The sequence below is a fragment of the Oncorhynchus mykiss genome, chromosome 12 (assembly GCF_013265735.2).
Source record: "Oncorhynchus mykiss isolate Arlee chromosome 12, USDA_OmykA_1.1, whole genome shotgun sequence".
NCBI classification, from domain to species: domain Eukaryota; kingdom Metazoa; phylum Chordata; class Actinopteri; order Salmoniformes; family Salmonidae; genus Oncorhynchus; species Oncorhynchus mykiss.
This window is the reverse complement of record NC_048576.1, coordinates 34432776-34453749: the sequence shown is the minus strand read 5'-3', so window position 1 is coordinate 34453749 and position 20974 is coordinate 34432776. Positions and strand designations below refer to the sequence as shown.

The window sequence follows — 20974 nt, the reverse complement described above, 5'->3', positions numbered from 1 at the left end:
CGGTTGGGTTCGACACGATAGTGTGAAAAGGGCAGGCCTATAATAGTCTGGGTGAGTCAGACAGTACAGACAGTACAATAGGCTAAATGTCATAATAAGATGCATCCCTTGCAGTGACATGAAGAATGTGAGAGACAATGACTTGATTGCCTTGCATGTATGAAAGCAGCCCAGCTGTCAGGGAGGTGTGGTGTGTGAAATTTGCTGATGGGGAGGCACAGATAGTCCTCGCCTGAGAACTCACCAGCACGTTGCCACCCATCTGCAGGTAATCGCTTTGCATAAACTGAACTCTACGTTACACTCTTTCTCTCCCTCTCTCAGCAGAAACTCACTCTGTTTCCTGCCTCAACTGGCACAGGTGCACAGACACAGGCACGTGTACACGGCTTGCATACCACCCCACCAACACACACACATGTTTAAACACACACCGTATTATGACTTGTCATGGCTTCAGGCCATGGATCATCACTGGAGGCTTTGGGCCATGGATCATCACTGGAGGCTTCGGGCCATGGATCATCACTGGAGGTTTCGTGCCATGGATCATCACCGGAGTGAGGAGACGTATGGGCAGCCTGGTGCGTGGAGCTACCACAGGGCTTACCAGGCTGGGGAGACATACAGTAGGTCTGGTTCTGGGAGCAGGCACAGCACCCACCAGGCTGGGGAGACATACTGGAGGCTTGGTTCTTGGAGTAGGCACCGGATACTCTGGGCCGTGGAGGGGCGAGCGTAGTCTCGAGCGTAGAGCTGGCACAACCCGTCCTGGCTGGATGGTTATTTTCGCCCGGCAAATGGGGCGCTGGCACAAGACGCACTGGGCTGTGCAGATGCACCGGAGACACAGTGCACAGAGCCGGCGCAGGATATCCTGGGCGGTAGAGACGCACTGGCGGCCAGATGCGCTGAGCCGGCACCATCCGTCCTGGCTGGATGCCCACTCTAGCCCGGCCGATGCGGGGAGCTGGAATGTAGCGCACCGGGCTGTGAACACGCACTGGAGACACCGTGCGCTCCACCGCATAACACGGTGCCTGACCAGTACCACGCTCCCTACTGTAAGCATGAGGAGTTGGCTCAGGTCTGAACCCTGACTCTGCCAAACTCCCCGTGTGCCCCCCCCAAACATTTTTGGAGCTGCCTCTCGTGCTTGCCTCGTTGCCGTAACTCCTGGTATCGCCGCCGTTCCTCCCTTGCTGTTTCCGCCTGTTTTTATGGCAGGGACTTATCCCCTGCCATAACCTCTTCCCATGTCCATGAGGTCCTCCACTCCCTCTTCTCCCGGGCCCAGGATCCCTGCTCCTCCAGGCCAAGCTGCTTGGTCCTTTGGTGGTGGGTAGTTCTGTCACGAACGTCGTCAGGGAAATGACCGGACCAAGGTGCAGCGTGGTGAGCGTACATTATCGTTTATTAAGAATGTCGCCAACAAAACAAGAAACACCAAAAACAAACGTGAAGCTGACTAGGGCTATACAGGCCACTAACACAGACAACTACCCACCACTTAGGTGGCAAAACAGGCTGCCTAAGTATGATTTCCAATCAGAGACAATGATAGACAGCTGTCCCTGATTGAGAACTATACAGAAACAGAAAACATAGAATGCCCTCCTCCCCACATCACACCCTGACCTAACCAAATAGAGAAATAAAACGGGTCTCTAAGGTCAGGGTGTGACATGACTGAAGATCATACTACAGTAAATGTGATAAGTCTACTAATGTGAAAGTGTCAGATCAGGAACAGACATTTATCAGAACAATGAAAAATGTACTTTCTCTGTAGACACTGCAATTCCTGAGAAACAAAAGTCTGTGTTATCACAGTCTGATTAGCTTGGTTATGTAGTGTTGTTTTGGTTGAGGAATCTTTTCCTGTGGGCCTGTCCAGCACCGTGTGTAGTAGACTATCCTATCCTATCGCTCTCCTTCACTGACACTTCTGATGCTCAAGAGTGAGCAAAGACTACAAACAGTCATGTTGTTCCAGTGACCACTGTTATTACTGCATTGGTATCACATAAAAACACCCTGGTACTATCAAACGCTTCTCTGCTTTCTCAACATTTTAGCAGCTTTTCCTGCACTACCACTACCTCCAAACATCCCGGCTATGCTGCATGGGCGAGGATCCCACAGGACCGTGAAAGCTCACTTTCCTTTTTTGAGCATGATGAATGTTCCAACCCTCCCTGTATCTCTGTCTCGCCCTCCCTCTCTCTTTCTCTCTCCCCTCTCTCTCTCTGACTCCCCCTCTCACCTCACTGGACAAACATCTTGCCAGTCGCCACGGGCCGTGTTTTTTATTCTGCTTCCAGACAGCTCTGGACTGCATGGAATCAGATCTGAAAATAGGCCCACTGTTCTGTTCAGCCATAATATTTAACTGATAAGGTCATCATCACAGTATCTGCTGAGTGTGGGCACTGGGCCACACTTCCAGTGTGTAATAGAGCGCTGGACAACTGACTAGCCCAGTCAGAAGAAGGGTGGTGGTTATATAATTTTAGAAAAGGTTATTTTTATCTTCTAATAAGGAAAGTATTTTGTGCAGCATACAGACAAGATAATCAACTATAAACATGCAAAAACAAGACAGTGAACCACACTGGTAGCGGTTTAGAAACAAACAGCAGTATCGCTACTATCGCAGACTGTACTGGCCAGATGACTTAAAACCATCTCATCCTTCCACTCAGAGATAACAGACAGTGTTAATCACAGACAGTGTTAATCAGAGCTCCCTCCTTTTCCGACGTCTGCTTCCGTACCTTACACATAACAGCTGTGTTATTCTACTCTACCAGATACTATCTGAGACATACCACAGCTGGCCAGTCAGAGGCTCTCACAGTCTACCTGCCAAATTGAGGCTAAAACATCAATCAATTAAATGTATTTATAATGCCCTTTTTACACAAAATTATTTTGCATTAACGAGGCCTAGAATATACTCACAAGGAGCAAACATCATAAGGATTATTGCTAGGCCTTTATTTGGGAGCAATCGTGTTAATGTGGACTGCATTATCCTAGGTGTTAGTAAACACCAGTATAGGAAGCAGGCCTGATGAGAAATGGATTAAAATCCTCTGTGTCCCTCTCTCATGGATCGATTTATCCTCTCCTCTGCAGACTTCTTTCTATACATCAAGAGATTAGGCTACAGTACATGAAGAAAAATCTGCCCATTTCATGATCAATTCTCATTAACTATGTGGAGGCTTGTTTGATTGGATGGGGCAGTGGAGGTATGAGAATAATAATAGCATGATTGATTAACATTATAGTAGAGCTCATCAAATTATAATACGGGGCTTTCTGGGATCGAACAGACTGTGTGTGTGTGTGTGTACCGAATGTAATCAAAATACTTGACAGATGACAGATGTTTAGCTTCATATGAACTGGAACACATGCACGTGCAGTCACACAAACACACTGTGTCAGGCAGACAGCAGGAAGTGACAGCATAGCTGGATCACGCCACGGGGATGATGGGTTTATTTCCAGCTGTTCTAGAGGACAAGTCACCCTGAGAAGGTGACATTAGGACACCTCATCTCACTGTGAGTGTGTGTTCAGTACAGACGAGTCATGTCTGAAGTGTTCTTCACCCTAAATGGGGCCAATTTAGAGCTACAGTAATAACAATATGTTATGAGTGTCCTATTCGCGAGCAGTCGAGTAGAGAAATTTGTGTGACAGGAACCAAGAGTCTAATCTCTCCTGCTGGCATGCAGCAGCTCCGTACTGAAGCCTTCTGAATCAGAGCCTGCCGTGCTATCTCACACCACACACACTACCGCTCTGAAATGACACGACTTAACACTCACTAGCTGATAACCGCTACACTGTGTAGTGTGGGCTGTGGCCTCACTGGCTGCTTGGCTTTTCTCTATTGGCTGCTTGGCTACAGCGACACAGAGACTTTACTAGCTGCCCACACTAGAACACTGAACAGGCCCTTTTGGGTTGGAAAGAGATCTGGCTACATACGGAGGTGCTCCCACACACACTCCTACAAACACACACAAAGATGAATGGCACACACACACACCTCTGTATCAGTTACTTTACACTAGGAGCCACTGAGCCCACAGACGGGAGCTGACAATGCAGATATGCTGTTCGTGGATAGGACAGAGGTAAGAAACAACCTGAAAGGCCCATTTGTTGATGAGAGAGAAAATAGAGATGAGAATGAGACTGACTAATGTGAAGTTAAAGGCTGCTGAATGAAGTTAAAAGAGACTTTGAAATGGAAATGTGTTAAGCAGTCTAGAGAGAGAGAGAGAGAGAGAGAGAGAGAGAGAGAGAGAGAGAGAGAGAGAGAGAGAGAGAGAGAGAGAGAGAGAGAGAGAGAGAGAGAGAGAGAGAGAGAGAGAGTACATGGGACAGCGATACCATCTCCTCTGGCTGATTCCCTGCCTCTGACAGAGAGGAAGCTGCTGGAAGATAAAACACACTCAGCACTTTTCACCGTAAACCAATCACACATACACAAATATACACAAGACATGCACACACACACATGCAAACTAACACGCTACAAGTCAATTAATATCCTTCTTTGAAGCATTTGAGCAATAAGAGAAGGGCAGAGTAAACCTACAGTACAAACCATCAAGTACACTCACGTATGCAGCTTCAGGCAACGTTCAGGGCCACTGGCACTAAGTCTAGGTACAGCTCCATATGTCTGACAATGAATCTTTTAAATGGGATTTTCTGACACGGACTGAGATCAGATTCATAACTAGGTTATTTGGCAACGCATGGCTTTGTTGGCCTCCCACATCAACAGAGCACAGAGTCAGAGAGACAGGGTGGCGGGGGAGAGACTAGATAGAGAGAGAGAGAGAGAGAGAGAGAGGAGGGGGGGGGGGGGGGGAAGATAGGCTGATGAAGTGAATGAGTATTGCTGTTGGAGTGGTGAGTAAACAGTGCTAAGCTGGCACACGATTAAGTACGGTATGGTAAGGTAGCAGACCTGACTCGGACTCCTCCAGTCTTCCCGCCTGGTTCCCCATGCTGGTCCGGTCGGCAGCTCTCCCCACCGGGACGGACTAATCCAAGAACCCCGGCAGCGGGGGAGGCCGGCTCTGCTCAGAGAAGCTCTCTATCTAACAGTATGTAGCAATGTCTAAGTCCGATACACCGGTAGAGATACAAAAACATACAGGAGACAAAAATAATATTCCCTCCTTCCTTTCTCTCTCTCTCTCTCTCGCTCTTCTCTCCAGCTCTTCCTGAGGCAGAGTGAGTGGAGGCAGGCTGTCCCGCTGCTTGATTGTGTGTACGTGTATGTGTGTATGTGTCATTCAGACTGGTGACATTGCAGTGACACACTGGCTGGCAGGCAGAGCCGTGTGGGCTTCATTAGCCCAGTGACGGCTGGAATCAGCACAAAGGGGGAGTGGCTTCCACGGCTACACACACGCACACAGACCGGCCCTCCTCCTCCTTCCCTCAGTCTCACAGACTTGAAGAGCTGTTTTTCACTCTCACAACAGAGCATACATGACTGCTGCTTTTAACACAGTGTATTGTGCCTCGACAAAGTAAATATCCCTGTACAGTATGATGAAAGAGAGAGACTGATGGAGGAGGAAGAGAGGAAGGAAAGAGGGGGAGGAAAAGGATGATTTGTCTTGTTGGCAGAGGCTGACATCAGAGCTCTCTCTTCTCTTCCCTTTCATGTGAACTCTCCTGACTTCATCTGTCCAACAGAGAGCAAGATCACAAACTAACTGGAGCTCTGGCAAACCAGGGGTTGGAACCGGTTTAGGGAACAGAATTGAACATCTGAGGAAAAGTTCCACAACAGAACCTTAATTTTAAAAGCATGGGAACTGGTTACATGGGACATCCATATGCATTCAGATCCAACCTGGCACAGCCAGCGCCATCAATAAACGAGGGATGTTGGCCAAATGAGCCACATTTATATATCCTTAAATAGCCTATAACAAATTACAAAACACCATTTCTTGTGTTTCGATGTGTAGCATATGCAAAACTTTATCGGCAATTTATTTTAAAAAAATTACTTTCCTAAAACAATAATTGTTCACCTCACGGTTCAGTTGTCAGAGATTAGAGCACTAAATGCATCAATCGCCTCTTCACTGTGACCTTGAGACTGGTGTTTTGCGAGTACTATTTAATGAAGCTGCCAGTTGAGGACTTGTGAGGCGTCTGTTTCTCAAACTAGACAATCTAATGTACTTGTCCCTTTGCTCAGTTGTGCACCGGGGCCTCCCACTCCTCTTTCTATTCTGTTTAGAACCAGTTCACGCTGTTCTGTGAAGGGAGTAGTACACAGCGTTGAACGAGATATTCAGTTTCTTGGAAATGTCTCACATAGAATAGCCTTCATTTCTCAGAACAAGTTTAGACTGACAAGTTTCAGAAGAAAATTATTTGTTTCTGGCCATTTTGAGCCTGTAATCTAATCCACAAATGCTGAAACTCCAGATACTCAGCTAGTCTAAAGAAGGCCAGTTTAATTGCTTGTTTAATCAGAACAACAGTTTTCAGCTGTGCTAACATAATTGCAAAATAGTTTTCTAATGATCAATTAGCCTTTTAAAATTATAAACTTGGATTAGCTAACACAACGTGCCATTGGAACACAGGAGTGATGGTTGCTGATAATGGTCCTCTGTACGACTATGTAGATATTCCATAAAAAAATCTGCCGTTTCCAGCTACAATAGTCATTTATAACATAAAAAATGTCTACACTATATTTCTGATCAATTTGATGTTATTTCAATGGACAAAAATGTTGCTTTTCTTTAAAAAAAACAAGGACATTTCTAAGTGACCCCAAACTTTTGAACGGTAGTGTATTTGAAGGAAGAGAAGCATGCTTCAACACTGACATGCAATTCTTTATGTGCTCCCGAGTGGTGTATCATACTAAGGCACTGCATCTCAGTGCAAGAGGCGTCACTACAGACACCTTTGTTTGAATCCAGGCTGTATCACAACCGGCCGTGGTTGGGAGTCCCACAGGGTGGCGCACAATTGGCTCAGCGTCGTCTGGGTTTGGCCAGTGTAGGCCGTCATTGTAAATAAGAATTTGTTCCTAACTGACTTGCCTAGATAAATAAAGGTTAAGTTTAATATCAAAAGTAAGAAGCCATTGTTTATAGGGAAAATATAAGCAGCCTATTATAATCAACACAGCATGATAGAAAGCCTTTGATAGAAAGCCGATCTTTTCTTTTTTTTTATTGCCCAAAAGCCAGCAATTAGCCCTTCCGGCTAATGGAAACCCTGGTGTGTGGTTGTGTAGGCGAACTGCCTCTCCCCATGAAAAGCATGGTCTAGTAATCTATTAAAATGACAAGCGTGATTCAGAGAAGACCTTTTCAATGCTAGTTAAGGAGACTATAGTTATCACGTTTCACATTGAATTTATTAACAACAAAAAGGTAAGACATGTTTTTATTTTCATTCTGGTGCCGCTCTGCAAAAAAAAGGAACAATCAAACAAACTGGTTTAGAACTTTATTTTGCTGGTCAGAACGACTAGAAAATAATTGTGGTTCCAACCCTTTTGGCAAACTCTAAACACACATTCTCTCACACAAACATGCATGTGCACACACACACTAGCAGTGTTTTCATAGCAGGACTCTGCATTACTGGGGGGCGCCATTCTCCCTGCAGGAGGGGTGTGTCTGAAAACGGAGGGAGGGTTGTGTGAGGAGAGGGAGGGGCAGTGGGTTCATTCTCATTCACAATGTATGTGTCTGAAATATTAATGATGGTAAAAGCCACAGTAGGAGAAATGAAGTTGGGAGTGAACTGATGTGTCATCTCCGGTTGGATTGGTCCCTTATTGAGTGACCCGGCTTGAAGGGAACCTCTATCTTTCCATCTTTAAGTGTGTCTCCCTCTCTATCACTATGTGTGTGTGTGTGTTAATTTCTCTCTTTCCTTTACAAGTCTCTGATATCTGCTGCAATATTTGAAAAAATCGAATTATGGGCATAGACTTTTTAAACTCAGAGATGCTGCTGTGTTGCCTCTTCCTCCTCCTTCTCTAGTGTTCTCCAATGATCCTTTCTCCTTCTGTCTGAGTCAATCACTGCAGAACCACACCAGGTAAACCAACACAGGGTCTTTGGGGGTTTCTTGGGACACAGTCTTCTCATGACATGGATGCATGTTGTATGTAGTTCAGTAAACAGACCAACAACAGGTGTGTTTGTGTACAAACCTTATGTCAGATGAGAAATATCTAAATATTTTGCCTAAATAGACTGTTTGCACGTTAATCCTTCTCTTTTAAAGCCCCACCCGAATATATTGAGTGGGTGTGGAGTCGTGATTTCTCATGACCAGCATCATTACCACCGCTCTGAGTCTGTTCTGAGTGTGTGTGTGTGTGTGTCTGTCATGGTAGAATGCTTATGGAGGCTAGAGAGAACTGAGGAGTCCCAGTGGTATTGAGGCACGTTTGATTAATTCATATGACAGCGATGAGAAGGGGATAGAGAGAGTGACTGTGCCCCAGTCTGAGGTGGGCGACAAAGACATACAATGCCCCCTCAGGGCCACATGTTCCAGGCCTCTCCACAGGCCTCCAGGGTCCCAGAGTGTGTCCAAAATGGCACCCTATTTATTATATAATGCGCTACTTTTCTTTTTTACCAGGGCCCTGATCCAAAATAGTGCACTATATGGGGAATAGGGAACCAGTTCAGACGCAGCTCCAGTCTGGTGTCTGGGCACGTCCACCAGCTGCTCTGCAACCCTCTCCTCCCCTCGTCCTCTTCCTCTCCATCCTTCACTGTGACAGTCAGTCAGGCCGAGGGATAACTCACATCATTCATCACACACTCAGGGAAGCCTCGCTCGCTCGCTAGGCATGAGGACAGACCAGAACCCCTTATTAGGTTTCTCAAACCAGTCACAATGACTTGTGGTAATGTCTAAATGATAAGGTTTCTGGGCTGATGAATGAAGTACATATTATAATACTTCTGGAGAGGCAACACATGGTGAGAAACCTGTGGGTGCCTGTTCCCCATCAGTCACTGACAGAGGCTGCAGTATTCATCTGGCTGAGAGACAGGCTGGGCTTAACTACACCATGAAGGGAGAAATATGACATGCCTGACAGGCCTTCGCCTCATAGATACAGCGAAACTTGAAACTATAACAGCACTCATTAATCTATTAATGAGACAAAGATATGTTGTTGAGTGGGTGCCCAATTATAACAGCTAGTCAACTATGCTAGCTAGTCAGTATGTGGATGATGTTTACAGCAAGTGAAACATCTCTCAGTGGGTTCTTAATGAAATGGAAGTGGACAGTGTGCAGTAAACGAGGCAGCAGGTGTGAAGGCCTCATAACCTTAGTTGGATCTGATGATTCATATTGACCTCCTAATGACCGGTACACAGTGTGTTTCAGACAGGCCCAGAGGGCCTTCAGCCTGAGGGTCTGGGCTGAATCACTCATCACAATGGGATCTTCTTTGCCCTTTAGATGGTCAGTATGAACACTGTCAAGCCACCAGTTACAGCTGCGGACTTGTATTCTTGCTATTAATACAGCAGAGATATTTGTTTTGGCTTAACTGATATTGATCCACAGAGGCAATTTCAAATATCTAGTGTCTCTTTAAGCCAAGACACTGACACTGGAAAAGGCTTGAGTACAACTGTCCCTTTGAACAGTGACACACTACAAGACCTTAAAAGTTCAAACTGCCCACAGGCCTCTGCATCCATTCAATGTAAGCACAGCAGTGTCTAAATCAGAACAGGTCTGCGGTAAAGGAAGGACCCATCCATGAAGTAGCTAGTAGTACACATCACTTCACCCCATTAGGGCTGATGATAAAGCTGCTATTTATAGAGTAAAAACTGCTTCTCTTTATCTCCTCCTCTCCTTCTGGTGCTCCACTAGGGATTCCCTACTCTCACAGTGAAGGAAGGCTTCATTTAAATATTGATGAAGTGCTTAAATAAGTCATCTGGACGTGGCTGTGACCCCTTGTCTGACGTCTCTCTCTCTCTCGACAATTCTACCACTTAATAACCAGTTATTGTGCTATTAGTATATATGCACTACTGTAAGATATGATACACGTTGATGTTGTAGCATTTTAAGTCATACTGCATTTAAGCTTTTCATTTCCCTGGACTACAGTATACTACTATTCCCATGGTGCAATGCTCCGCCATTAAGCCTCTCTGAGGTATAATAACGTTAGCCTGCAGTTAACTTAGTTGGCTAGCAAGTTAACATGAAGCTTATGTCATGAGTTCATTTCACATTACTATGGGTTGTAATCATACGTTTATGCAAGTAAACGCCAGCTGTGATGGAAACAGGAAGTTTTGGTTCACACTATGATATGGTGTGTGGTCCTCTCACTACGACTCAGGAAACCATTCAGTTTATAAGGCTACGGATAAATACATTATGAACTTCACAGGATGGTGAAACTGCACGGTGATCTTGATGTTCCTTTCCTATAAATATCGAGGGTCGTATTCTGGTGATATGATGATCGATGTTTGACAAATAAAAATATTATCCATAATAATCTCTATGTAGACTAGCCTACCCATTTGCAATGGTTGAGCGCACATGCCAAGACCATATAACGCAACAATTTGTGACAAAACTATTGGTAGAGTTGAAAATGCAGGAATATTTGCATGCGAATCTGTCGCCAATTAGATGGAAACCTAGCTATTGTCACCAATCAAATGCATTACACTAAACATTTATATATATTTTTTAAATAGACGTTAACCATAAATTACGGTGTGTGATGCTGGTTAGCTAGCATGCTATCTAGCTCGACTGCTATATCTGAAATAATAGTATTTGCAACTGTCTTTAAAAAACAGTCCAAACAACATGTAACGCTAGGCCTGTAAGAACAACATTCATTATGAAATTTACAGGCAAATCACTACGGAATCCTAGTTTATCATGATTGAAGCCTGCAATATCTTTGATGGTAACAGCAATGCTAGCTGCATCTGAAATAAAATCTTCAAAAATCAAAATACAGCCTAAGCAACTGCCCAAGAAACCATCCATCCAAAAACACCATAGGCCTATTGGAACTAACAAAAAGTATGAAAGTATAGGCTATTTGGAAAGCGCGCAATGGCTGCATCCGCAACTTGGAAAAGTGATGGTGGGAGTGGTTTTGCCAAACTGAATCATGGGAGTTTGAGCCTTGAACAACATAAAAATATTGGAGTAAGCTGACTATAAATATCATTCCATAGGTTCTTATGCGTCTATTTAAAATATTTATAGATGTTATTAGACGAAGAAAACCTGAGCAACAGAAAAATATATATAGAAAACAGGCTATATAGATAGCAAAAAACGACTGTTCATAATTCATTTAATAAGTCATCTCAGGGATCATCACTTTGCTCAGGGATCACTTTGCTCATCACTAAACAGTCAATAGACATGAAATCATAAAATTACCCTAAAACTGTGTAGGACACTACTAAATACTTCATAAAAACAACACACATGTTAACAGTGCCAGATTTGCCCTTTAAGTGCTGTGGTATTTGAAACAGGCTCTGGCTGGGTCTCAGGAGCAGACAGATAGGGACACCAGGAAGTGGAGTCACGGTCTCTAGGGAACACTGTCTTGATGATCGCAACAAAATGACATACATTTACTAAATAAGCAGAGACATCAAGTACATTTTTTGATGCATTCCCTACTTTTAAACTGAGGCATTTGAGAAATGATGCTGCCACATGCTCAAACACAAACTAGATACAGTGGGGCAAAAAAAGTATTTAGTCAGCCACCAATTGTGCAAGTTCTCCCACTTAAAAAGATGAGAGGCCTGTAATTGTCATCATAGGTACACTTCAACTATGATAGACAAAATGAGAAAAAAAAATCCAGAAAATCACATTGTATGATTTTTAATGAATTTATTTGCAAATTATGGTGGAAAATAAGTATTTGGTCACCTACAAACAAGCAAGATTTCTGGCTCTCACAGACCTGTAACTTCTTCTTTAAGAAGCTTCTCTGTCCTCCACTCGTTACCAGTATTAATGGCACCTGTTTGAACTTGTTATCAGTATAAAAGACACCGGTCAACAACCTCAAACAGTCACACTCCAAACTCCACTATGGCCAAGACCAAAGAGCTGTCAAAGGACACCAGAAACAAAATTGTAGGCCTGCACCAGGCTGGGAAGACTGAATCTGCAATAGGTAAGCAGCTTGGTTTGAAGAAATCAACTGTGGGAGCAATTATTAGAAAATGGAAGACATACAAGACCACTGATAATCTCCCTCGATCTGGGGCTCCACGCAAGATCTCACTCCCTGGAGTCAAAATGATCACAAGAACGGTGAGAAAAAATCCCAGAACAACACGGGGGACCTAGTGACTGACCTGCAGAGAGCCGGGACCAAAGTAACAAAGCCTACCATCAGTAACACACTACGCCGCCAGGGACTTAAATCCTGCAGTGCCAGACGTATCCCCCTGCTTAAGCCAGTACATGTCCAGGCCCGTCTGAAGTTTGCTAGAGAGCATTTGGATGATCCAGAAGAAGATTGGGAGAATGTCATATGGTCAGATGAAACCAAAATATAACTTTTTGGTAAAAACTCAACTCGTCGTGTTTGGAGGACAAAGAATGCTGAGTTACATCCAAAGAACACCATACCTACTGTGAAGCATGGGAAACATCATGCTTTGGGGCTGTTTTTCTGCAAAGGGACCAGGATGACTGATCCGTGTAAAGGAAAGAATGAATGGGGCCATGTATCGTGAGATTTTGAGTGAAAACCTCCTTCCATCAGCAAGGGCATTGAAGATGAAACGTGGCTGGGTCTTTCAGCATGATAATGATCCCAAACACACCGCCCGGGCAATGAAGGAGTGGCTTCGTAAGAAGCATTTCAAGGTCCTGGAGTGGCCTAGCCAGTCTCCAGATCTCAACCCCATAGACAATCTTTGGAGGGAGTTGAAAGTCCGTGTTGCCCAGCAACAGCCCCAAAACATCACTGCTCTAGAGGAGATCTGCATGGAGGAATGGGCCAAAATACCAGCAACAGTGTGTGAAAACCTTGTGAAGACTTACAGAAAACGTTTGACCTCTGTCATTGCCAACAAAGGGTATATAACAAAGTATTGCGATAAACTTTGGTTATTGACCAAATACTTATTTTCCACCATAATTTGCAAATAAATTCATTAAAAATCCTACAATGTGATTTTCTGGATTTTTTTTCTCATTTTGTCTGTCATAGTTGAAGTGTACCTATGATGAAAATTACAGGCCTCTCTCATCTTTTTAAGTGGGAGAACTTACACAATTGGTGGCTGACTAAATACTTTTTTGCCCCACTGTATTAGAACAAGTGAAACATTTTAATAACATTTTCAATATGTTATTTGGAAAAAACACCCAAACCAACATCAAACATCACAAATTAAAGCAGATTTTGAATTGTGTAATGTCTGACCTGTCTGAACAATGCTTGGTAATGAAATCCATCCATCAAAGCCCTGTTAGTCCAGATTGCCTATCATCACAAGCCATTTAAAATCAAATTGTATTTGTCACATGCACCGAATACAACAGGTGAAAAATACCTACTTACAAGCCATTAACCAACAATGCAGTTCAAGAAATAGAGTTAAGAAAATATTTACTAAATAAACGAAAGTAAAAAATAAAATAAAAAGTAACACAATGAAATAATGAAGAGGACCTGATGAAGAGGAGCTGATTAGATTTTACAGTTCTAACACAACAATGCTGACAACTGACATGAGACAAGCCTCTTGACATACTGGAGGATGAAGCCACATTGACAGTTACACACATAATCCAGCAATAAAAACAGGCTTTGGTACAAAATACTTACCACAGAGCAAGGTGGTGAGAGGATAAAGTACACCAAGTAAATCATATGTAGACATAAATCAATAGAGCAGAACCATCTTTAATCATGACTGACAGCATGGTACAAATCGTACAAATCTCAAAAGCTACAGCAAATTTCATTACACTCTGAAGTAAAGCATTGCCCCTGCTATCAGCATCAATACATCAAGATAAGCCACAGACATTTCACTTAGAATATCATCTCACAACACAAAGACGTTAAAATATCATTTAAAGACCTCGGACCACAAGCCGATATCTCATCTCAGACCTTTCAAAAACCATCATTATGTCTTAACCATTATATAGGTCTCAACAGTCCACCCAGTATGTATGCGTTGTTGACTAGACTAACACACTTCCATTACATGATCATGCTGAATGGGATTTTACACTGGCTGATCAGCAGCAGCTCTACAGACCTGTCTGGTCTGTCCACTGACAGTCATGTTCATCTATTTCAACATGGGACAGGGGGATACCTAGTCAGTTGTACAACTGAATGCCTTCAACTGGTTAGTTCTTATTGTTATATTTCACTTCAGAGCCGCCAGTCCCATTCTACATGCCTTAGAAAGCTCTTTAGTCCCACCCCCCACACAAGTGGAGACCTCACCTGGTGCCTCCAGAGATGCAATCTCATCGTCACTCAATGCCTAGGTTTATCTCCACTGTACTCACATCCTACCATACCCTTGTCTGTGTGTTATACCCTGAATCTATTCTACCACGCCCAGAAATCTGCTCCTTTTCTTCTCTGAACTGACGACCAGTTCTTATAGCCTTTAGCCGTACCCTTATCCTACTCCTCCTCTGCTCCTCTGGTGATGTAGAGGTTAACCCAGGCCCTGTAGCCCCCAGTACTACACCTATTCTCCAGGCGCTCTAATTTGTTGACTTCTGTAACCGTAAAAGCCTTGGTTTCATGTATGTTAACATCAGAAGCCTCCTCTCTAAGTTTGTTTTATTCACTGCTTTAGCACATTCCGCCAACCCTGATATCCTAGCCGTCTTTTCAGTCAAGATAGAACTGCCAAAGGGGGCGGAGTTGCAATCTACTGCAGAGATAGCCTGCAGAGTTCTGTCATACTATCCAGGTCTGTGCCTAAACAGTTTGAGCTTCTTTTAAAAAAAATGTTTTTTCTCCAGAAATAAGTCTCTCACTGTTGCCGCTTGTTATAGACCCCCTTCAGCCCGCAGCTGTGCCCTGGACACCATATGTGAATTGATTGCCCATCTATCTTCAGAGTTCGTACAGTTAGGTGACCTAAACTGGGATATGCTTAACACCCCGGCCGTCCTACAATCTAAGCTAGATGCCCTCAATCTCACACAAATTATCAAGGAACCTACCAAGTACAACCCTAAATCCGTAAACATGGGAACCCTCATAGATATCATCCTAACCAACTTGCCCTCTAAATACACCTCTGCTGTCTTCAACCATGATCTCAGCGATCAGTGCCTCATTGCCTTCATCCGTAATGGGTTTGCGGTCAAACGACCACCCCTCATCACTGTCAAATGTTCCCTAAAACACTTCAGCGAGCAGGCCTTTCTAATTGACCTGGCCCAGGTATCCTGGAAGGATATTGACTTCATCCCTTCAGTAGAGGATGCCTGGTTGTTCTTTAAACGTGGATTCCTCACCATCTTAAATAGGCATGCCATATTAAAAAAATGTAGAACTAAGAACAGATATAACCCTTGGTTCACTCCAGACTAGACTGCCCTTGACCAGCACAAAAACATCCTGAGGCGTACTGCATTAGCATCGAATAGTCCCCGCGATATGCAACTTTTCAGGGAAGTCAGGAACCAATATACACAGTCAATTAGGAAAGTAAAAGGTTAGCTTTTTCAAACAGAAATTTGCATCCTGTAGCACTAATTCCAAAAAGTTTTGGGACACTGTAAAGTCCATGGAGAATAAGAGCACCTCATCCCAGCTGCCCACTGCACTGAGGCTAGGAAACACTGTCACCATCGATAAATCTTAGATACATCAGTCAGGAAGTTAAAGCTTGGTCGCAAATGGGTCTTCCAAATGAACAATGACCCCAAGCATACTTCCAAAGTTGTGGCAAAATGGCTTAAAGACAACAAAGTCAAGTTATTGGAGTGGCCATCACAAAGCCCTGACCTCAATCCTATAGAACATTTGTGGGCAGAACTGAAAAAGTGTGTTCGAGCAAGGAGGCCAACAAACCTGACTCTGTTACACCAGCTTTCTCAGGAGGAATGGGCCAAAATTCACCCAGCTTATTGTGGGAATCTTGTGGAAAGCTACCCGAAATGTTTGACCCAAATTAAACAATTTAAAGGCAATGCTACCAAATACTAATTGAGTGTATGTAAACTCCTGACCCACTGGGAATGTGATGAAAGAAATACAAGCTGAAATAAATAATTCTCTCTACTATTATTCTGACATTTCACATTCTTAAAATAAAGTGGTTATCCTAACTGACCTTAGACAGGGACTTTTTACTAGGATTAAATGTCAGGAATTGTGAAAAACTGAGTTTAAATGTATTTGGCTAAGGTGTATGTAAACTTCCAACTTCAACTGTAGCCTCGTAAAACTGACTATACTACCGATCCTTAACTTCGGCGATGTTATTTACAAAATAGCCTCCAACACTCTACTCAGCAAATTAGATGTAGTCTATCACAGTGCCGTCCGTTTTGTCTCCAAAGCCCCATATACTACCCACCACTGCGACCTGTATGCTCTCGTTGGCTGGCCCACACTACATATTCGTCGCCAAACCCACTGGCTCCAGGTCATCTATAAGTATTTTCTAGGTAAAGCCCCGCCTTATCTCAGCTCACTGGTTACCATAGCAACACCCACCCATAGCACACGCTCGGGCAGATCTATTTCACTGGTCATCCCCAAAGCCAACACTTACGTTGGCTGCCTTTCCTTCCAGTTCTCTGCTGCCAATGACTGGAACGAATTGCAAAAATCACTGAAGCTTGTATCTCCCTCACTCACTTTAAGCATCAGCTGTCAGAGCAGCTTACCGATCACTGCACCTGTACACAGCCCATCTGTAAATAGCCCACCCAACTACCTCATCCCAAAATTGTTATATATTTGATTTGCTCTTTTGCACCCCAGTATCTCTACTTGCACATCATCATCTGCACATCAATCACTCCAGTGTTAATGCTAAATTGTAATTATTTTGCCACTATGACCTATTTATTGCCTTACCTACCTAATCTTACTACATCTGCACACACTGTACATAGAGTTTTCTATTGTGTTATTGACTGTACGTTTGTTTATCCCATGTGTAACTCTATGTTGTTGTTTTTGTCGCACTGCTTTGCTTTATATTGGCCAGGTCACAGTTGTAAATGAGAACTTGTTCTCAACTGGCCTACCTGGTTAAATTAAGGTGAAAAAAAACAAAACAAAAAAATGTGTCTCCCACATTTAACCCAAACCCTCTGAATCAATCAGGTGTCGGGGGCTGCCTTAATCGCCATCCACAGAGTCCAGGGGAACAGTGGGTTACCAGGGCGCAGAACGACAGATTTTTACCTTGTCAACTTGAGGATTCAATCCAGCAAGCTTTTGGTTACTGGCCCACCGCTCTAACATCTAGGCTACCTGCACTTACTTGTGTGGAGGAGGCAGATAGAACATTTCAAACATGAAATCCCTGTGGAGACATATCCATCTGTCTCTTTTATGATTTTGATTGGATATAAAGGCCAACTTAGCTTATTTTGACTTCAACATCTTTAGCTGAGGGAATAAATTGGTACAGTTTGCAATCAAGGGGCGGCAAGTAGGGGCAGCAAGTACCCTAGTGGTTAGAGCGTTGGAGTAGTAACCAAAAGGTTGCAAGATCGAATCCCTGAGCTGACAAGGTAACAATATGTCATCCTGTCCCTGAACAAGGCAGTTAACCCACTGTTCCTAGGCTGTCATTGAAAATACTAAATTGTTCTTAACTGACTTGCCTAGTTAAATAAAGGTAAAATAAAAACAAACAAGGATAAGTGGACTCTGTGCCCTCCTCCTTGAGATGCAGAGTGCTTTACAAACAAGTGTTTTTTTAAATTTATTTAAAAAAAAATGTTTTTACAAAATCTGGTCCCATAACATGGCTGAAGAGCAAGGAATGATTTAGGAAGTTGCCTGATGAAATCATTATGCAGGTACAAAGTATAATAATCTAATTTGTATCCTGCAGTGTGAAAACCTTGAAAAACAAACTTCTTTCATTAAAGCCTCTTGATACATTTAAAGCCAATCTGGGTTTAATTGTGTGAGAGCTTGAGAAAGTTATTCTGCGCCACACTTGGTGCCTGGTTTCACAGTCTCACTCAGCTCCCAGGAGCCCTTTGTCAAACTAAAAATCAATTTGTTAAGCCTCTAATCAACAGCCATAAAGAGAGATGTGAATTAGCAATCTACCCAAAACACAACCCCCAAACACTGTGTGGATGGGCTTTGAATAAACAAACACTGCTAGTCTGCTACCCCAGAGGGATTTTACAAGGGATACGCTATGAACAATATGGTTACTATACACAAATCTACAGAACCCAGTCAAAAGTTTGGACACACCTACTCATTCAAAAGGTTTTTGTTTATTTAAAAAAACTATTTTACACATTGTAGAATAATAGTGAAGACATCAACACTTTGAAATAATACATACAGTATGGAATCATGTAATAACCAAAAAAGTGTTAAACAAATCAAAATATATTTTTTGAGATTCTTCAAAGTAGCTGATGACAGCTCTGCACACTCTTGACATTCTCTCAACTAGCTTCACGAGGTAGTCACCTGGAATATGTTTAAATTAAAAATTAATTTGTGGAATTTCTTTCCTTCTTAATGCGTTTGAGCCAATCAGTTGTGTGATGACAAGGTAAGGGTGGTATACAGAAGATAGCCCTATTTGGTAAAAGACCAAGCCCTATTTCAAATCAAATCAAATCAAATTTTATTTGTCACATACACATGGTTAGCAGATGTTAATGCGAGTGTAGCGAAATGCTTGTGCTTCTAGTTCCGACAATGCAGTAATAACCAACAAGTAATCTAACTAACAATTCCAAAACTACTGTCTTATACACAGTGTAAGGGGATAAAGAATATGTACATAAAGATATATGGATGAGTGATGGTACAGAGCAGCATAGGCAAGATACAGTAGATGGTATCGAGTACAGTATATACATATGAGATGAGTATGTAAACAAAGTGGCATAGTTAAAGTGGCTAGTGATACATGTATTACATAAGGATGCAGTAGATGATTTAGAGTACAGTATATACGTATACATATGAGATGAATAATGTAGGGTATGTAAACATTATATTAGGTAGCATTGTTTAAAGTGGCTAGTGATATATTTTACATCATTTCCCATCAATTCCCATTATTAAAGTGGCTGGAGTTGAGTCAGTGTGTTGGCAGCAGCCACTCAATGTTAGTGGTGGCTGTTTAACAGTCTGATGGCCTTGAGATAGAAGCTGTTTTTCAGTCTCTCGGTCCCAGCTTTGATGCACCTGTACTGACCTCGCCTTCTGGATGATAGCGGGGTGAACAGGCAGTGGCTCAGGTGGTTGTTGTCCTTGATGATCTTTATGGCCTTCCTGTAACATCGGGTGGTGTGGGTGTCCTGGAGGGCAGGTAGTTTGCCCCCGGTGATGCGTTATGCAGACCTCACTACCCTCTGGAGAGCCTTACGGTTGTGGGCGGAGCAGTTGCCGTACCAGGCGGTGATACAGCCCGCCAGGATGCTCTCGATTGTGCATCTGTAGAAGTTTGTGAGTGCTTTTGGTGACAAGCCGAATTTCTTCAGCCTCCTGAGGTTGAAGAGGCGCTGCTGCGCCTTCTTCACGATGCTGTCTGTGTGAGTGGACCAATTCAGTTTGTCTGTGATGTGTATGCCGAGGAACTTAAAACTTACTACCCTCTCCACTACTGTTCCATCGATGTGGATAGGGGGGTGTTCCCTCTGCTGTTTCCTGAAGTCCACAATCATCTCCTTAGTTTTGTTGACGTTGAGTGTGAGGTTATTTTCCTGACACCACACTCCGAGGGCCCTCACCTCCTCTCTGTAGGCCGTCTCGTCGTTGTTGGTAATCAAGCCTACCACTGTTGTGTCGTCCGCAAACTTGATGATTGAGTTGGAGGCGTGCGTGGCCACGCAGTCGTGGGTGAACAGGGAGTACAGGAGAGGGCTCAGAACGCACCCTTGTGGGGCCCCAGTGTTGAGGATCAGCGGGGTGGAGATGTTGTTGCCTACCCTCACCACCTGGGGGCGGCCCGTCAGGAAGTCCAGTACCCAGTTGCACAGGGCGGGGTCGAGACCCAGGGTCTCGAGCTTGATGACGAGCTTGGAGGGTACTATGGTGTTGAATGCCGAGCTGTAGTCGATGAACAGCATTCTCACATAGGTATTCCTCTTGTCCAGATGGGTTAGGGCAGTGTGCAGTGTGGTTGAGATTGCATCGTCTGTGGACCTATGAGTGCTCTGGAGCAGGTTTTCATCAAGAAACTCTGTACTTTGCTCCGTTCATCTTTCCCTCGATCCTGACTAGTATCCCATTCCCTGCCGCTGAAAAACATCACCACAGCATGATGCTGCCACCACCATGCTTCATCATAGGGATGGTGACAGGTTTCCTCCAGACGCAACGCTTGGCATTCAGACCAAAGAGTTCAATCTTAGTTTCATCAGACCAGACAATGTTGTTTCTCATGGTCTGAGAGTCCTTTAGGTGCCTTTTGGCAAACTTCAAGCGGGCTGTCATGTGCCTTTTACTGAGGAGTGGCTTCCATCTGGCCACTCTACCATAAAAGCCTGATTGGTGGAGTACTGCAGAGATGGTTGTCTTTCTGGAAGGTTCTCTTCCACAGAGGAACTCTGAAGCTCTGTCAATGTGACTATTCGGTTCTTGGTCACCTCCCTGACCAAGGCCCTTCTCCCCCGACTGCCCAGTTTGGCCCGATGGACAGTTCTAGGAAGAGTCTTGGTGGTTCCAAACTTC

At 43.7% G+C, this 20974-nt stretch overlaps 1 protein-coding gene across 4 annotated transcripts in view; it reads right to left on the bottom strand.

Moving 5' to 3' along the window:
- LOC110537489 (cytospin-B) overlaps positions 1–20974 on the bottom strand; it is a 131350-nt gene that overhangs the window by 91988 nt on the left and 18388 nt on the right. The window contains exon 1 of one of the 4 annotated variants that reach the window (XM_036937441.1): positions 5000–5410. The exons of the other annotated variants lie outside the window; for them this stretch is intronic. Within the exon in view, the coding sequence (XP_036793336.1) occupies positions 5000–5039 (40 nt within the window). The 5' untranslated portion in view covers positions 5040–5410. Of the gene's footprint in view, positions 1–4999; positions 5411–20974 lie in introns of those variants that run through there. 4 annotated transcript variants of the gene reach the window in all.